Source organism: Aspergillus heteromorphus (genome assembly GCF_003184545.1).
Source record: "Aspergillus heteromorphus CBS 117.55 chromosome Unknown BO70scaffold_25, whole genome shotgun sequence".
Taxonomy (NCBI): Eukaryota; Fungi; Ascomycota; class Eurotiomycetes; order Eurotiales; family Aspergillaceae; genus Aspergillus; species Aspergillus heteromorphus.
The window spans coordinates 300927-318736 of record NW_020290430.1 but is presented as its reverse complement, the minus strand read 5'-3'; the positions used below and the strand labels follow the sequence as shown (position 1 = coordinate 318736).

The 17810-nt window shown below is 48.8% G+C and overlaps 6 protein-coding genes and 1 non-coding gene across 7 annotated transcripts; 4 read left to right on the top strand and 3 right to left on the bottom strand.

Annotated features, from left to right (window-relative positions):
* Positions 1-871: 871 nt before the first annotated feature.
* BO70DRAFT_341986 (S66 peptidase family protein) lies at positions 872-2176 on the top strand (the record flags this gene model as incomplete). The annotated part of the gene is made up of 1 exon (XM_025541354.1): positions 872-2176. The coding sequence occupies exon 1, from the start codon at positions 1118-1120 to the stop codon at positions 2174-2176; it is 1059 nt and encodes a 352-aa protein (XP_025396632.1). The 5' UTR covers positions 872-1117.
* Positions 2177-2611: 435 nt separating this feature from the next.
* Positions 2612-2683, bottom strand: BO70DRAFT_t262. Its single transcript has one exon. It is a non-coding gene; the product is annotated as a tRNA-Met (tRNA).
* A 583-nt stretch (positions 2684-3266) lies between these two features.
* BO70DRAFT_399050 (uncharacterized protein) lies at positions 3267-4403 on the bottom strand (the record flags this gene model as incomplete). The annotated part of the gene is made up of 1 exon (XM_025546840.1): positions 3267-4403. The coding sequence occupies one exon, from the start codon at positions 4401-4403 to the stop codon at positions 3267-3269; it is 1137 nt and encodes a 378-aa protein (XP_025396631.1).
* A 1630-nt stretch (positions 4404-6033) lies between these two features.
* Positions 6034-6714, top strand: BO70DRAFT_399049 (uncharacterized protein; the record flags this gene model as incomplete). Its single annotated transcript, XM_025546839.1, has 1 exon — positions 6034-6714. One exon carries the CDS (start codon positions 6034-6036, stop codon positions 6712-6714), a length of 681 nt encoding a protein of 226 aa, XP_025396630.1.
* Positions 6715-7739: 1025 nt separating this feature from the next.
* Positions 7740-8723, top strand: BO70DRAFT_341983 (GNAT family N-acetyltransferase). The gene is made up of 2 exons (XM_025541353.1): positions 7740-8246; positions 8318-8723. The coding sequence occupies exons 1-2, from the start codon at positions 7796-7798 to the stop codon at positions 8578-8580; spliced, it is 714 nt and encodes a 237-aa protein (XP_025396629.1). The 5' UTR covers positions 7740-7795; the 3' UTR covers positions 8581-8723.
* A 2906-nt stretch (positions 8724-11629) lies between these two features.
* Positions 11630-12078, top strand: BO70DRAFT_399047 (uncharacterized protein; the record flags this gene model as incomplete). Its single annotated transcript, XM_025546838.1, has 3 exons — positions 11630-11742; positions 11832-11881; positions 11981-12078. The coding sequence occupies 3 exons, from the start codon at positions 11630-11632 to the stop codon at positions 12076-12078; spliced, it is 261 nt and encodes an 86-aa protein (XP_025396628.1).
* Positions 12079-12280: 202 nt separating this feature from the next.
* Positions 12281-17248, bottom strand: BO70DRAFT_373280 (multidrug resistance-associated protein; the record flags this gene model as incomplete). Its single annotated transcript, XM_025544903.1, has 10 exons — positions 12281-12899; positions 12967-13047; positions 13116-13305; positions 13364-13789; positions 13899-13993; positions 14051-14130; positions 14364-14653; positions 14725-15888; positions 15940-16975; positions 17036-17248. The coding sequence occupies 10 exons, from the start codon at positions 17246-17248 to the stop codon at positions 12281-12283; spliced, it is 4194 nt and encodes a 1397-aa protein (XP_025396627.1).
* Positions 17249-17810: the final 562 nt, after the last annotated feature.

Genomic DNA, 17810 nt, shown 5'->3' with positions numbered 1-17810 from the left:
TCTCCTTCAACTTCCCTTCCACGTCTTCTTCCCATACAATTCCTTTTTATCCCTTACGTGGGAAAAAAGTACATGGAGGAATCCTAGCCTATATATTTCACCAGAATGGCACACAGCTGCTCATCAACAGCCGAATGTACCTTGAGATCAGCCTGGGTGGTCGCTGCAACAGTTTCATGCATTTAGTGTGCTACTGAAGCAAGTCATGACCCCTGCGGGCATTTCTGCTCCTGATACCCTTAGTTATATCCTCTCTTCGAGGTCATTCTATCAAGACCATCATAAAAAAATCCTCCGTGACTTAATTTGGGGAGTATATCCCACCCCTTTCCTACACTGATGGTGCTAACAACGGAAATTTCGAAATACAGGATATTGAAATTTTCCTCGTTAGTCTACCCTTCCCGTCAATACCGAGGAATAGATGTATGCATTATACGCACAGAGGAGGGGAAGAAGAACCCCGACGTTGGCTATATATTCAAGCCCTCGCCAGTGGAAAGCACGCTCCTTTCTACTGAACCTCGCCTTCTCAAATCTGGCAGTGGAATAACAAGGGACTAACACCTAGCTTGCCGGCTATACAATTACCCACTGGTTCATACCTTGATAAGGCTAGAAACAGTATCATAAGGCGGCCACTTTCATAGCTCTTGGTCCGTGCACAGGGAAACAAACCTGGCAAACCTGGCAAACTCCCCTTCTGACATTTCAAACAGAGCAAACAAACTTAATCCAGGACGCTAAACACAGCAAACAGGTCAAAGCACTCTCTGCCCCACCTGTGCAATTCAGACAAACCATCCAAATATCGGCTTATCGTCTGACGTGCCAATTACAGGAACAGCCTGACATCCTAAAGGATTCATCTCTCTGAGTAACTGTCCGACATGTTTGATTTCATGGTTTGACAGAAAAAATGATCTGGAGCAGATGTGGTCCCCCATGGGGTATATATAAGGCCCAGTGGACTTGTTGCTGTCGATTCTAACACATCAGCACTTTCAATATATATTCAACCCGCACTTCGGCTAGCATCTATAGCACAGTCCATCAAACCCATCCATCTTCACTATCCAAAAGCACACTATCACAAATCGCCCATCCATCTAACACCATGCCCGCAACAATCCTTCCCAAAGCTCTCCGCAAAGGCGACACCATCGCCTTCATATCTCCGTCCGCTCGGCTCAACCATCTCTTCCCCATCGCCCTCGAGCGTGCCACGGCCGTGTTCGAGTCCCTCGGCTTCCAAGTGAAAATCATCTACTCTACTCTCCCCAAAGACGTCAGCTTCAAAGAGTCCGTCAAGGTCCGATGCGAGGAGCTCCACTCGGCGTTCCGCGATCCCGCGATCGCGGCCATCATCTGCACCATCGGGGGCGCCCATTGCGGCGAGATGCTGCCGCACCTCGACTACGACCTCATCCGCTCCAACCCTAAGATCTTCGTCGGCTACAGCGACACCACGTTCCTGCACTACGCGATCGAGTCCCGCACCGGTCTGCGCACGTTCTACGGCCCCAGCATTCTGACCGACTGGTCCGACCTTCCCAACCCCGTGTCATTCACAGTGGACCACTTCCTGCACGTCCTCGCAGGAACAGGTGGCGCCGTGGGTGCTCTTCCGCGCTCTAGCGTCTACACTACCGCACACAGCGATTTCATGCTCACCAGCGACGCCTCGACCAAGCCACGCGAGCTGACCGATGCCCCAGCCTGGCGGTGGCTCCAGAACGGCTGCGCCACGGGCCGTCTCTACGGCGGGGTGGTGAGCTGCGTCGTCCGACTCCAGGGGACGCTGTACGCGCCCAAGTCGTGGAAAAACAAGATCATGTTCCTGGAATGCTCCATGGGCGATGACATGGTATCGCCGTACCTGGTCTCACGCTTCCGCAGTGCGCTGATGGACTTGGCTTTGTCGGACGCGTTCCACGATATCTCTGGCCTGGTTATCGGAAGATGTTACAAGTACGACGCCCAGATGCAAGATGAACTCGCTGATGTTATTCTGGGCGTGTTTGAAACACTGGTTGGTCGGTCGGATTTGCCCATCCTGATGAATGTCGATTTCGGGCATACGAGTCCGCTGTTGACGCTGCCGATTGGGGCCAGTGTGCGGTTGGATTCGGAGAACGATGAGTTTGTGGTCTTGGAGGCTGGGGTCGAGGCTTGAGGTTTCTGTTTGTGTATACTCATGCTAGCTGTTAGCGTATAATTACTACTAGAAATAATCTTTGTTTATTTGTGGCTTTGTGCACGTAAGTGGAGGGGATGCAGATGTGTAGGAGTCGGCGAGGATAGGCAGCAGCGATCGCGAATTCATTTTGGGGCATTTATAAAGATTGTATCCAGCAGATATCAGGAATCTTCTGTACTTATCAAACGATGTTGTTGCCGTAAGAAGATGGGGGCTTCAGCAGCATGTACTCGCGTTGTTATGATTGCGGATTGGTGACGTCACGCGTCCAAAAAACATCACCAAAAGTGCCTTGCGAAAATAAGGGAACTAGGATGCTTTACAAACAATAGAATAAAGTATGGGAACAAGGAAGTCAGAAGAAGAAGGGTGACGGTCAAAAATATCGCGATGAAAAAAGAATGATGCGAATAGCATGTCCTGGTTTCGATCCAGGGACCTCCGGGTTATGAGCCCGGCGCTCTTCCCCTGAGCTAACATGCTGATTGTGTGATAGAGCTGCGTTTTTAATGTCTTATAGCCCACCATACTGCTCATCATGCTCCAACACCACGACCGATAATATCATGTCTCTGCGATTAGAGATTTTCCTCTCATCATATTTCGACAATGCACTTTTACTGGCAAATAAAATAATGAGCTTATGGCTGTTACGTCAGTCGTAATACTATCATTCTCAACGTGCCATAGCAGCAAGTAGGTTTCATTGACCGCTATGCCACGCTTCCTGAAGCAAAAGTATTACCCCCCACAGTTAGATAACTTAGGGTAGGACAATTCATCTAATATGCCATTTCGCACAGAGTGCAGATTACGAGTCACGTAGCTTAGATTGCTTACGAATGGGGTTATAGAATTAAAAAAACACATATGTGAGAAAAACCTTGCCAATTATTGATTGAGAGCTAATAGATATCCCCATCTTAGCCTATCCTCGCTAGAGTTAACCAGGTTCAAATGCTTTGCGGGACAAGGTCAAAGTCAAACCCCAGAAATAACCAGGAATTTCTTTCATCCCCCGTTCAGTTCGCTGGGAGACATTGCTATCTCATAGAAATAGAAATGGTTAAATCGTAGGATTAACTGCGCTTTCATACAAATGGAAATCCTGGATTGCTGGGAGGTTGTTGCAGGATTTGACCTTTTGCACCAGCAGCTTAAGAATATAGAATTTATACTTGCGATACGATAGTTGAAGACATCTCGCGAATTCATACTTCCAATCCGGGTCATCCAACTCAGGGCGACGCAGGATCTCCTCGATCACAAAAGTGAAATCATGCTCGATTGCTGTCGTCAATGCGCTTTCAGCCTTTTCAGTCGGCGGATGCAACTCGATTCCATTTTTGAGGAGATATACTGCATTTCTCGACTTGCACATATCTAAAGCACAGTCCAATGCCGTCTTATTTTGTCCATTCCGGACATTGAGAATCTCTGGTGCGCGATTCAATAAAACCCGAAGCAAGGCAGGAGTTTCCTTACCGGCAAGAATGCATAGATATGGCGCCGCACGAAGGTTCATTCCATATTCGGCCGCAGTCTTGATGATGGCAGCGCCATTTCTATGGTGGCAAAGATGGCTAAAGGTAGTCTCTGTGCATTTGGCACGGGCAGGTGCAAGAACACGGATCACACTTTTTGGAACATCAAAGCAATAATACTTGCATAGACCGTCCATGACTCCACCTTCAAACCCACACGAGGGTAAGTTTGGGTTGGCGCCATAATTGAGCAAGAGTTGCATAATCCGCGTTTGGCGTGTCTTGCCTGCGAAAAGCAACAAACGTTGACCAAATATATCGTAACAGTTAGGGTCAAGACCCGCGCGTAAGTATTGTCTGACAATTCTAAACCTGCTATACATGACATCATCAAAAACGTTATGCATCGCATCAGGCTTTGTAACAAGATCACCATTATCGTCATAATCGAAGAGTTCCCAGGGACCCGAGCAGCCATCATCGTAGGGATCTCTTTGACGCAGGGTGCCGTCAGGTTCCTCAATGACAAATCTGTCATAGTAGCCCTGAAGTGGTAACGCATGCTTTTTAACTTGGGCGTTGAGATTATGCCTAAGCATGTTCCATAGCGGCCTGCATGCTCGCGCGAATCTCAGAAAGGAAATCGGGTCGACAAGTTCCGCACACTTCAAGATTAGGGGAGGAGGAAGCTTTTCCAGAATGAGGGATGTCTCTGCCATTGTGACGGATGCTTTAGTTGCTGCAAGATCGGTCATTGTTTTCGGATAAAGTATGGAATGCGGAATATGAAGGGAAGTTCAGACCGGTGACTTGTACCAGCTTAATATACCCCGATCGCTCTACTGCGGGAGTAGGAGGTTTCCGAAATAATATCTATAAAGTGCCCGAGAATAAGGCAATAGCCGTAAACTGTATTGGAGATCTCCGACATAAGATCGGATGAAGGACACAAGAAGAAGGAAAGGACCGTAAACGAATCGGCAATCGCTGACATGATTGACCCAAAGGATCTAGGAAGGAGGAAAGATCCTTAAAATACGATAGCATCATTGTTGGCCCCAGTATTTGCTGTCCAATCATGACGATTTCCGTCATAGGCCGTTGTCTGCTTGTCGCACCGGATTCGAAGGGAAGGATGCTGAGTGCCGGGTATTCGAGTCAAAGAAAAACGGATAACTTGATAGCACATGGCGGACACGAGCTACGCAGACGGAACAGAATTGAAAAAAAAAATTGAGATACGTGGCTATCTGCTAGCTTTGTGATTGCATCATGAAGCTGGATGAGGAAAAACAGACAATCCGTGGGCTCGCTAGGTGAGGCAGATACGGCCCTGCTGCAGGCGCTAGACCCAACTGGGCCACCAGTCCAATAGTATAAGTATAAGATGGCGTCTGAGCTATAAATATTTGCTCAGAGTATCGAGATAATATGTGTTGCAGCTGAGTTTATGTTTTGATTATTCTCTAATCGCAGAGTATGCGTCATATAAGTGGTGATGTATATAAGTGCAGACAGTGCTGTTAAAACCAGTGCATAGTATGTAAGATTCAGGAATGAGTGTTGCCTCGAGTAGTCAATATAAAGTCATCTGCTGCCAGTGAAGTAAGCGGGGTGATACCCACACTTGTCTGCCCACCTTGCCTTTCTCATTAGGAATATGGCCCTACCGCCTCTATACTATCTCTGTGCATTCGGCCCCATGGAGACCCCATCTACAGATAAAGAAGTGTATAGTCAACAGCATGAGTGTACTCGTAGCACATCCCTACAGCAGTTCTTAAATCAAGACTACTCACTTAGGATAGGTATTCCCTATCATGTGACTGCATTTTGGTTTTAATAGGAATTTTTACATCGACTTGCTCCTGGTTACAGGTGGAGGATACCTATATGACTGTTTTAACTACTGATCAATGTCTCTGGGCCGCGATACAGCTTTCCAGCAACGGGGTCATTCAAACAAAGGCTCACTTATCTACTCACCTTACAATCTTCCTGTATCGTCACTTTCCTTATGTTTTACAATTACTTCCTTTTAGGTTACTAGGAAAGAAGACCGAGAAGGTGATATCCAATGCTTCAGTCCTGTACTGGTCATTTGACCGTAACAGGCTGTATAGGCATTCTCCGATGAATGGATGTTTTACTAGACAATCGCCGAGAAAATAATTAACTTGACCCAGAAAACCGCCGATAAATTCCCTGAACCTAGAATCTGAAAATTAGAGCCATTGGCTTCTGAAGGCATTTAAAGAAACAAGGCTCAGCACTTTAATCAGGTACTTTCTTCACCAATCTGCTTCTCATCGGTACGCATTGTATTTTCCCGAGAAAAAGTGTCCCGCTATGGCTAGGAACCGTTCCACTTCCGAGGGTGCCGAGACATGGAAATTCTATCGTCCGGGTCTGGAAGAGCAGGATGCTGACGCATGCGTCATGTCAACCACGGATCCGAACGGAGGCTGGGAAAACCGTGATGAAACTGGTACCTATTGGTATGCCGCTCTCTTGAACGTGTTTCCCGATACGGTTATCTCCCATCACCGTCGGACCCCAGTAGATGCAGAACATCCCCAAATTCTGAGCACAATCATCAGTCGCGCCGATGATATTCCTGATGTCACCTTTTGCCTCCGTCAATATCAAAGTACAAAGCACGACGGTACACCGGAGGACTTGAAGCGTTGTTACAGGGACTTTGAAAGCCGACTCTACCAATTCTATCTAGACAACCTTGATCAAACGGAAATGGGTGTTCATGGGGCCTTTGTCGTCGGCCATACAATTTGGTTCCTTGACTATGTTGACCATGATCATTGCGGGCATTATCACGTGGGTGGTAAGTGTGCTTTGCATCTACCTGAAGACCAGGAGTTGATCAAGCACAATTTCAACCAAATCAAGCAACGTATACGTCTGGAGAAGCAACGACAGAGAGTTGAAGTGATTGTGCAGGGGGGGAATCTGCCACCACCCGATCCTGATGACTGGCTCTTGCGTCGTGGTCCTGCTCACTTCGATGCATAAGCATCATTTTTGAAACATAGTATTCAATACATCTGCAGGGGCTTTCATCGCTTATCTAGTATTTCTAGTTTTCCCTTGACATATCATTGATGGGAGGTGCTACACACCCCCGGTTTATTATACACACCTCCACTCCACTTCCGCTACTCAAATAGAGAAATGTATATCGTAGCAATATTGTAGTGAAGCAACCAGTACAAACCCCCGGGACAAAGCCTGGCTGCCTCCGCTTTCCCCTCGGGAGATACCCAATCACACGTGCCGATGGGCGCGTGAGACAGGAGATTACCATCCTGCTTCCCACACGAGGCATTCCTTCATGTATGCATTCATTGAATCGGGCTAAGCCGCCCTCGAAGATCAGAGCCTGATTACAAAGGAACTGCCGTTGCCTGAACTGTCGAGCGCTTCGACAACATCGATCGCACTGCTATTGAAGCCAGGCAGCGTAAGTGGTGATATTATCGCTGGATACGATAAAGAATGGTCCCGAGCGGGGTTCAGAATTTATTAATAATCAGCGGGTTAGTGAACAGGGGTCTGTGATGGTGTGATAGGGATGCTCTAAGGCGTTCTAGATGGTCACCGAAGATGGGGTTATATACTCGAAGAGCCTTGCCACTGCGTATCTAGTATTTCCCCCCTAAGAACAACAACATGACAACTTATAATAATGCAAAAAGAGACAGCAAAGCAACCATATTCAGAAAAGAAAAGCTCTATACTCCGTACAACGTCTCAGAAGGGGTTCGCTCGTCGTCAACCACCCCCAACTACTACCATCCCGGCCTGCAGCTCAACTGCGGTTAGTACGCCCGGGAGAGCCGTCGCGCGGCCGCTGGCCTCGAGCTCAATGACCCTTTATCTATTGTCCAATTGGTCTATTATTTCTTGGCATGGGCACTCAGCCACCACTGAGATGCGCATACGGATCCTTGGTGCCTGCGGGCATACAAAGAGAAGACAATAAGACCCTCAACTTATCCTCCCTTCGGGGCCTTAATGACTATCACTGTTCAGCCTTTCTCTGTCGCAGACTGCCCCAGGCCCTGGGCTTTCTAGTATCCCTTAGATACCTCACATGGCTCCCTATGCAATCTCCCAATGCAGCGTCGCCGATGGCGCCGCCCTAGCCGCCAATAACATCCCCGCTTTCTGGGCTGACCCGAACTGGGTCCTGGCCTGGCGCCATCGGACTCTCGAGTACCATATCTCACAGGTGGCCCTACGCTTCCCGCGCAACATGCTGAACGACCGGGAGACCTTGCGACATCAGAAAGCAGTGGATCTAGAGACAGGTCGCATAGTCGGCTACGCCCGATGGAGCCTGCCACCGTCTCATGAGATAAACCCAGATGATGGCACGCCGACATGGCCTGAGGCCCAGGTCCCAGCGGTCGAGCCTGAGAAGGAGGCAGAGATCCGACGGCTTGCCGAGACTGCTATCTGGGATCCCAACGAAGATGCCGACGTGCTCTCGGAAGGCGTCAACGCGCTCAAGAAGGAAGTGACGCCAAAGACACCGCATATAAGTGAGTTGCGCATCAACCTGCGACTCCAGGGAAAGGTTTATTATTTCCTGGTCTGACGCGTTGGTTGACAGGTCTGAAATATCTTGCTGTGCATCCTGATAACCAGCGGAAAGGAGTCGGGATGGCATTGGTGAAGAGCGGGATGGACCAGGCGGACAAGATGGGGTTAGATATTTTCGTCCACGCTTTCAAAGAGGGAGCTGAACTGTATAAACGAATGGGGTTTCGGCTCCTAGCAGAGATCGTTCAGGACGACTCTGCGTTTGGTGGCAGTGGGGAGTATGGTGCATATTTCCTCATCTATGAGCCTGGATCGAGGACGGATTCTGCATAATTCCCGGTCTTCCGACTACCTAACACCATCGAATGTCATTATGCTAACTAGAGCACAGCAACGCCATCTTGCTATATATTCACTTAGTTATCATGCTTCCAAGCGACGGAAAGTACATAGTACTGGTCGGGTTTCTGAGCCGGCGGTAGCTCGAGATACCGTTGATCCTGAGCTGTCTGATAATAGGCCTGGCCACTTTTCCGTCGCCAAACAATTCTTAAGACCTATAAGAAAGAAGGGGATTTGAGGTAGTATATCCCAGAAGTAAATTGAACTTATAAGCCTCGAGGTAGACCCGATTATTTATGGAAGAGATGGAAGGAGTTGGCCTGATGGAAACCGGGAAAGTACCGAAGAGAACTGTTCAGTGGTGAAGCTGCTTTTGCAGCAGCCTCTACCTTAAACTTCTATTACCTGTCATGGGACATGCCATAATATATACTCTTGAGGGAGGCGGCGATACACACCTAGAATACTACAGGCACACCCTGAATTCTACATGCACACCAGGATCACTACTCACACACCCTTCTTATTACTCCGCCTTCCCACTTGGGTGTGTCCTCCCACCGTCTTTACTATGTTGCCGGCCTGTCTACCTGCGTGTTGCTAGTCCGCGTAACTAGTTAGTTAACTAGTTAGTTAACTAGTTAGTTACTGTTAGTCTATTCAACATAGTTATGCGTGTATTATATGCATAAACCTTCTAAATGGGAAGATATAGTCACGTGGCGGGTGTGTTCCCAGTGTGCCTGTATCACGTCCCTACTAGAAGGGCTTCTCTTGTGGTTAACTGTGTTTAATATACGGAGTATGGCTTAATTACGGCTGAACGGACGTGAAGCATTGTTTTCCACACACTATGGTTGTATGTGACAGACACATAGAAGAGATGGATGGTATAGAAAGGCTATGGTGGCGTGGGCTGATACTATATCAACAGGAAGAGCTTTTTTGGACGTTCCCGGAATCAAAGCCAAACTAGTGTATACCCAATAATTGAGAAGCTAATCAGATGAACTCACTCGTGTGGGTGAGCCTTCTTGCAGAGAATAATATTCTGCAGTTCCTTGATTTTCTACCCTGGTCCGTCGGAAGCGGTCTCCTACTTAAATGGGGTGGGGCAAGATTGTCCGCTTGAACTAGTCGGCGGTTAGGGAAGGCTGGAAGCACCTCGGTGCATCCGCCATCCATGTGAGTAAGACCTAAATACTCGTAGCGTGCTTTGGCAGATTACTGGCGAGCTGGAATAATTCAAGCCTCCTCGCGTATGGACTTAGATTGCCTAGCTTAGATGCATGCAGCACTGGGCTGTGTGAAGGATTTGGGGGCGGAGTACGGAGTATAGGGGTCCATGGTCCAATCTGTTCAGGAGATATGCTAAAGAGAGGCTATTCTGAGATGCTTGATCACAGAGAAGAAATATGTCGATTCTCCATGTGGAATACAAGGATTTCATCCAGCATATGCAACCTTATTGTTCTTCGGGCATGTGCAATCACCAATCGACTTCGTACAGTCGATAATAAACATAATGGGGGATACATATCGGCTTACCGAACGCGAAGCAACGGAAAGAATGGGTTGATTCGTGGAGGAGGGGCCAGGGACCGCGGCGACTACGTAGGGAGGTGCAGTCACGTGGCCCTGGAGCGGGTGGCTCTTGACTGGATAGATTATTCAACAAGTTAGCCCTCACTTCACCATAACGAATACATCAACCTCGTGGTTCTCCGCCGTCCGGAGGTCCGATCATGCTCCGTTCGAGTGCGAGTAGATAGAGATATACAGAGGTTTCCCGGAATGGTAGAAATGTCAATCTCCAGGTGGTACTCCGTATCTGCCTCACAGTCCGCAATGTAGTATGCTTTGCGAGATCCCAAGAGGCTCAAGGGTCACCTGGCACTTGCACGTGTGGAGGATTCATATCCTGACTATTGGCTGTTGCCTGGTGGCGGACTATCCGCCGCCTCCCGCCTAATGACACTAGCAGTTGGCGGTATCTGATAGGCCAGTTGGGCAATAAACTAGCGTTCCTTCATGATGCCGGCCCTAATTAGGTCGATCCCTCAGGATCTACTGCCTGGAACCGAGCAGAGTTGAACACTCAGTTTGATAGAATCTGGATCCCCAGGCAGTCGAGATAAGACCATTGCTTAGCTTCCGGATGCAATCTGTGCTGACGAACTGGCCATATGAATGAGGCCAATCTAATATCCACCCGGGGGATTGCACGAGATCTAAATTAGTATGTCTTAAAACTGTACAAGCAATTTGGGTTCGCTGAAGGGTCTCGCGTAGTATATACAAGCTTCTGGAGCTATAGTCTGACGTGAGAGATTAGTGCCAGGAACATTGATTGCATTCAGCCTCGGGGGGTAAACCTCCGTCAGTGAAGTGAATGCTGACTCAATTTGCATGGTTTGATAGGCAGTGAATAGAGTCTTTCTGCCTGAGCATTTCCCCCCACCAGCACAGAATTCACGCCTAAAGATCTCTTCTCAGAGTGTAGCTACCGTACCACAAGTTCCCAACACAGACGGATGCACTCAGCCTCACCCCTCAAATCTCATCACTACTACAGTACCAAGTAGCCGAGGCCTAGAATGTCCTGGATTAAGATATTCCCCCCCCTTCACAGCCTTGTGCTGCAGGGCCCACAAATTATCTCTCTTCTTGCCACTATCAAGCAATCCTTGACTAGGAACGCTAACTTTATAGCCTCCGAGTGTATAGCGCAGGATCAGTCTTCATCCTGGGCTGTGGCCGGCGGTGAATATCGGAAGCATGAAGATAGCCTCCTCCTCCAAGGCATCCTCCAGACCATGCCACGTCGAAACAAATCCATGGGTTATCGGCTCGGAAAATGGAAATTCCCTCTCTATCATAAAGCCATCAGCCTCGCTGAAACGCCTATATAAGACAGTCTAGCACCCGCCGAGTTGAATGCTATCCCAGACATCTCTCTACATCCCTCCTCAATCAAACCAACATCTTCTCTTCTACTTCAATCTTCGTGGCCTCGCCTCAAACAAATCAATCAATCAAAATGAAGGTCTTCGCTATCCTCACTGTTCTTGCCTCCACCGCTGTGTCGGTTCTGGCCGCTCCCTCCGTCGATGCTGGCCTCGAGGCCCGTGGTGACAGTGGTTGCACCGCTTTGTGAGTTACCCAATGGGGAGAAGGCCTCCTTGTACCACTCTGCCTGTGGTAGACATTCAAATCGAGCCTTTTGCTGACTGAAGATACAGCTCCGACCCCGACTGTGGTGTCTCCGGAACTTTCTGCGAGTGTGCCAACGGTAAGTAGAATGGATCCTGAGAGTTGACATCAACTGAGATGTTGCTGTGCTCTTTGCATGCTTGTAAAATGGGTGGCATGTCTGACAAGTGTTTTGTAGGATGGTTCTACGAATACAACACCGACGAGGGTGGCTGCAACCCTCCTTGGGGCATCATCTCCACCTCCGAGTCCGGACTCCCTGGCTACTGGTGCTAGATTAGAGAAGAATGAAAGTGGATAGAAGAGGGGGCGATGAGTTACTACAGTAATTATCAGCGCTGTGATTTTGGATATCTTGTCTTTGATTGAATACTACGCATTCAATTTTTGAAAGTTTCCCCGTAATGGTAGATTTTGCGCTCATTTATCGACTTCCTATAGAGTAATAACCTATCTACATCCCGTATGATAAAGTAAACTACCCATGTTGAGTATTCAAAAAGTCGGCAAAGACGCCACCGTTCCGACCAGCAAGAACCCCCGGATCATCCATCTCTACCACCTGCCCTTTATCCATCACAATAACCACATCGGAATCCATAATCGTACTCACCCTATGCGCCACCGTGATCATCGTGCAAGAGCTAAATGGATGTTTCCGCAAAATACTCTGCATTCTGGCGTCCGTCTCCCCATCAACGCCACTTGTTGCTTCATCCAGCAGCACAATCTTCGCATTCGTGACCTGAAGCTTCAGCATCGCCCGGGCAAGTTCGAGTAGCTGCTGCTGGCCGATGGATAAGGATAAAGTATCCTTTATCTCGGCATCGAGTCCGCCTCTTTCTTCTAACACGCCTTTCCAGATCCCAACCTTGCCCAATGCGGCAATTATATCGGCATCCGAAAGCTGACCGGATGGGTCTGCATTGAATCGCACAGTGCCGCCCACTATAATCAGTGGGTCTTGAGGGATGGTGATGATCTTCTCTCGGACATTCTCGCGGGAGATGGTGGCGAGGTCAATGTTGTCGATGATGATTGATCCGCTGGGGATGTCGAGAATGCCTAGTAGTGTGGCTAGTAGTGAACTCTTCCCACTGCTTCTTGTTAATAAACACTCACCAACCCAGTAGGACAGTGTAGACGTAGTGACTTTGTACATACCTCCCAGTCCGTCCGCAAATACCGATTTTCTGGCCGGGGAAGGCCTGGAAAGAGACGTCCTTTAAGGCGACGGCATTGGAACTGAGGAATATAATTTTATCAGCCCTTGATTCATGTAATTGATGGACTATAATTAGACAATTACTTACCTGTACTGCGCCGTCACTCCTACAAATTGGACTTCTCCCCGTTGAGGCCACTCGGCAGGAGGATCCATCTTCTGCACCGTCTCTTCGCGGGGAACTTCCATCTCAAAATTCCTCACACGCGAGATAGACCCAAGTGATATTTCCAGCTGAGTCCAGCCTGATATCAGCGACGAGAGACTAGCGTTAAATGCTTCAAAAGAAGAAGTCAGCTCTGCAAACGACCTTGGACGGAGACGAGGCAAGCATACACAGAATATTATTAAGTGAAACACCAAGTAACCCCACATTAGTCGAGTGTCTCAAGAAGACGGCCAAACAAACGAGCACAACTGCCTCCGAAGCCACAATAAGATCCAATGCCAGCGTGAGCCAACGCTGAATACAAAAAAGCAGATAATACGGTCGCTGGGAGACGTCCAAAAGCTTCAAATTCTTCGCGCGAAACCTTTCTTCCCAGCCAAAGGCTTGGATACTGGCAAGACCTTTGATTGTGTCGAGAAAGTGTGAGTATAGCGGACTCTTGCTTTCAAGGTCTAGGAGTCGAAGTTGTCGTGATGTTCGGAGGTAGAAATGCTGCAAAATGAAGACTGCGAGGACGAGGAAGGGTACGGATATAGCCATGTAGCTTGATCCGGTTGCGATCAGCGCAGCACTGGCGATGGATGAGAAAAGGTCTGTATGTGTAAGTATGTCTCGTGAAAATTATGGTATCATTGAAATAAACGATGCCAGTGATTGCGGAAGGAAGTCGCTGTAGCTTACTAGAAACCGTAACCAATACGCCAATTGGCAATTGACTCTCAATCAGGGTCATGTCCTGACTGAAATGATTCAAAATCGTACCGCTATCGGTAGTGGAAAGGAAATGTGGAGATGCCCTGTAGCCACAATTAGTAGTTGGCCAAGACCATGGGCAATACTGCAGTCAGCCATACTCCATGACAGTCTTCAATACAGTATAGTGCAGCCTGCGTGCTGTTGCCGGCGAGATAAGCACGAGGATAGCCCTATTAGCCTGTTAGCCCCCTCAAAACAGCAAGTTATGAGGCATGATTTACCAAACATAACCTCCATTTCCGACAGTATTGAAGATTGCTAGGAGGAAATAGACAGTCACGTAGAGCGATTTCTGCTCCCCACCGCGGTTGGCCCATCGCTCAAGCCAAATTTCTGGGGTCAAGAAAAAGTCAATACAACTCGGGTAGTGGGGTGATAGGGATGCCTACGGCTGTATGTGCTGCAGAAAACATGTATAGTGACGAAGAGAAGAAATATCATGGCGTTTGACCAGCCGATGCAGCTTAGATAATACTTGTAGAGTGAAACGTCTCCTGTTGCTCTGGTCAAATCACTGATCTGATTTCCTTTGGAGACGTCGGTTGCTTTATCCTTCATAGTGGATGCTATGGGCCTGTTCAGGTCATCTATCCCATCCACGGAATGGATCCTTTGGCGAGAGATTCGATCATGGGAATATTCTTGCCGGAGACTGCCGTCAGCCACGACAAAGACCTGATCAGCATAGCTGAGATATTCCACTGCCACAAATTTAGCAACCAATGATCAACAATAGCGGGATTCGGAAGAGTAATATATTGAGGAGACCTACCATCATGAGTCACCAGGATGATAGTCGAGTTCAACCTTCGCAGGAGGCCATCTGTCCCTAACAAACGCTCCACTACAGTACCTTTTGTTTTCCGATCCAGGGCCCTGAACACATCATCCAACAGCACAACGTTCCTCCGGGCGTATACCGCCCGAGCAAGAGCAACCCGATGCATCTGGCCTCCACTCAACATAGAACCGGACCCACTGCCGATTTGCATAGCATCCCCCTCTGGGAAAAGTGCCAAGTCTGGAGTTAGCGCACAGGCATGGAGAACGGCATCGTACCACTCTAAGTCCATATCATGATCTCCTGTTACGTTTTCCTGGACTGCCCCACAGATTGCTTCGCGAATGGTGCTGTTTGGAAGCCATGGTGTCTGTGCACAATATGCAGGATATGGGGTGTTCACTGTAACAACCCCCGTCTCGCACAAAGCTTGGCCGAGTATAGCTCGAAGCAGCGTGGATTTGCCTGATCCCACCGGCCCACGGATCATGGCCAAAGCTCCTCGAGGAACCTTGAGGGAAACGTTGTACAGCACAGGCTTTGCTGATGCCACGGGACAGATGCTCACATTTTCCATGATAATAGCAGGTGATGTTGAATCATCCCTCTCGAGGCTATTCAATGGTAGAGGTTCCAAGATTTCAGACTTTGCAAGATTGAAAGCTTGGGCATGATCCGCAGTATCAGATGAGATCCCCTGGGTGTGCTCCTCGGTCGAAATTACAAGAAATGCCTGGATTCTATCAAAGCATCCCACAGCAGCTGCCGTCGAAGGGATAGCACTCAGCAGCTTGGCGGCTGGATCCGTGAGAAGAAGGATAATTGACAGACTACTAAAGGCCTTGGTAGTATCCAGTGTCTGTCCTTGAGCAGCGTAGACCGCGAATGTAAGAGCCGGTGCCAGTGCCCACGGTAGGTTTTGGATCATGTTCTGCCACACGATGCTCCACCGAAAGCCGGCCATACGCTGCGTCTCCTGGACGCGTTTCGCCTGAATAAGCGTCATGAAAGTCTTACTCAATCCCATTCTCTTGATAGTTTGAATCCCACTAAGCATTGAACTGGTGATTGCGATGCGCTGCTGAACCGCGTCCACCCACACCTTTTGTTGGCTTCCAATGTTTTTCGATATGTAAGTGCTTCCTAGACTCGATACTGCACTTTATCAGCGAAATTTTGGTTTTTGCAAAGTAGATTGGCACCCACCGAAGACAATAAACAGTGGCATTAGGCAGACCCATCCCATCCGGAGGGCCAGTAAAGTGATACCGATAGCGACCTCCACCACACGAGCCCAACACTCGTTCAGATTAACCAGGCAACCAGTAATCCGATCAATGTCGGTTGTCATAAGGGTGATTGTCGCCGACCGATCCTCCAGCTCGCCGTCTGGAATGTGTAGCGCACGCTCATAGATCAGCGACGAAGCGGCTCCTCGAAACATAGTAACAAAGCGATACAACGTATGGTTATAGTGTAGTGTGGACATGGCCAGGCCCAGGTATACCAGAGTTGTTGCCCCGATCAAGCCATAGCCTTTATTTTCTGCACTGTGCGGATCATTAAGCCAGTCCAGAATGGCTGTGATCAAAAAGGGCTGCGCAAAGGTGAAGCCAATTAGACACAGTCGAGGAAATATGGCGGATGCCAGAGGCCACCAAAGAGCCCGACACATCTGCCATGGGAACTCTAACCGTCGTTCGGGCCTCTTCCGTCGAATCCAGGCTTTTTGTGCCTTCTTGGCGATTCCGACGGACTCCAGGCGCTTATCCAGAACATACAGGTCCGACATGGTCAGAAGTGACTGGAACCCATCTAGAAAAAGACGGTTTAGCCACCACATGAAAGACCGGTTCACGATTCCACTTGTGGACTCAGGTGGCAGATCTTGATACTTGCTTGTGAGATACCTCCGCTTCTCTAAGGCTTCCAATAAGAGCATGGCAGCCTTTGCTGCAACACTTGCTGTGAACAAGACGGGGATGAGATTGTTGGTGTGAGATAGCCACAGCGTCCTCGCTTGTGCAATGTCAAACAGCAATGTCAGGAGGAGATAAATATTAAGAATTGATGACGGCCGAGCCGATCGCTCATCTTCCATCCACGACAGAACCACAATTTCCAAGGCCACGACCAGATTGATCGTGCTGAACGGCACGGAGACTTGTGTCCGTGGACGATCATTACGCGCCCAGCAGACAAGCAGGGCGAGTTGCATCGCGGCGAAGACCAGAGCGAGTATCTGTCTATGCTATAAATTCGGTGTCTCGACGACGTGCGAAATAGCTGGGGAAGATCTCACCAGCTTTGCCATCCTCATCGCGTTGCGTTCTGTTCGGACATCTTTCTTGGCCAGTTGTCTCACTCTTAAGGGAGACGCGAGGAGGAACGCGACCGCCGGAATCAGGCCGAAAATGGATTGTTCAAAGAGAAGGGTGAAGTCAAATCCATCGCGGCAGGCATGAACAACCACAGGCCCGAAGACGTTGTCCGCGTCGAGCGAGCATCGGGACATGGCGTTGGCGACTCAGTTGGGTTGGTGGATGAACGTTGGTGGTTTGGAAGAGGGGATGATAATCCCCGGCGATCTCTGACCACCCGATCGATATGTAAGCCTTAATTAAAGCCTCTTCCGGGAGATGTGGACACAACACTCCGGCAGACTTCCACTTCTTCGTCTCTCTTGCGTGGGATGGTCTTGCCTCTTAAGAATGATGTCCCAGGCAACTAGTAAGCGCGCTAAACCCACCCGGGACCCCGATGCAGCATCCATCTGGGCGACTACTCATCGCACTAAGTCCACGTGGCCCTATATTCACGACTTTGCTCTTGCTTTGATTCATTTTGGCTATTCGGCTAGATGATAAGCCCACGCTGCACTCTCCAAGGCCATGCCCATCCTTGGTACAAGGAAGCTTTATATGTAGAGCAAGCCTTTCCGGTATTCTAGGGTTACACACTCATCTTCAAACGGATCTCTATCGTATCATACCACCCTGTTGGCACATCGCCGCAATTTTCCATCCGGTAAATGTTACAAAGGACGCGAGAGTCAAAAGTAGTCCTCTGGTGATAGG

Excerpts from the sequence above, each read along its gene's own strand:
- BO70DRAFT_341983 (XM_025541353.1), top strand. The coding sequence starts at position 7,796 with ATGGCTCCCTATGCAATCTCCCAATGCAGCGTCGCCGATGGCGCCGCC. Across the intron at positions 8,247-8,317 it reads GCCAAAGACACCGCATATAA|GTCTGAAATATCTTGCTGTG; the intron begins GTGAGTTGCGCA and ends GTTGGTTGACAG.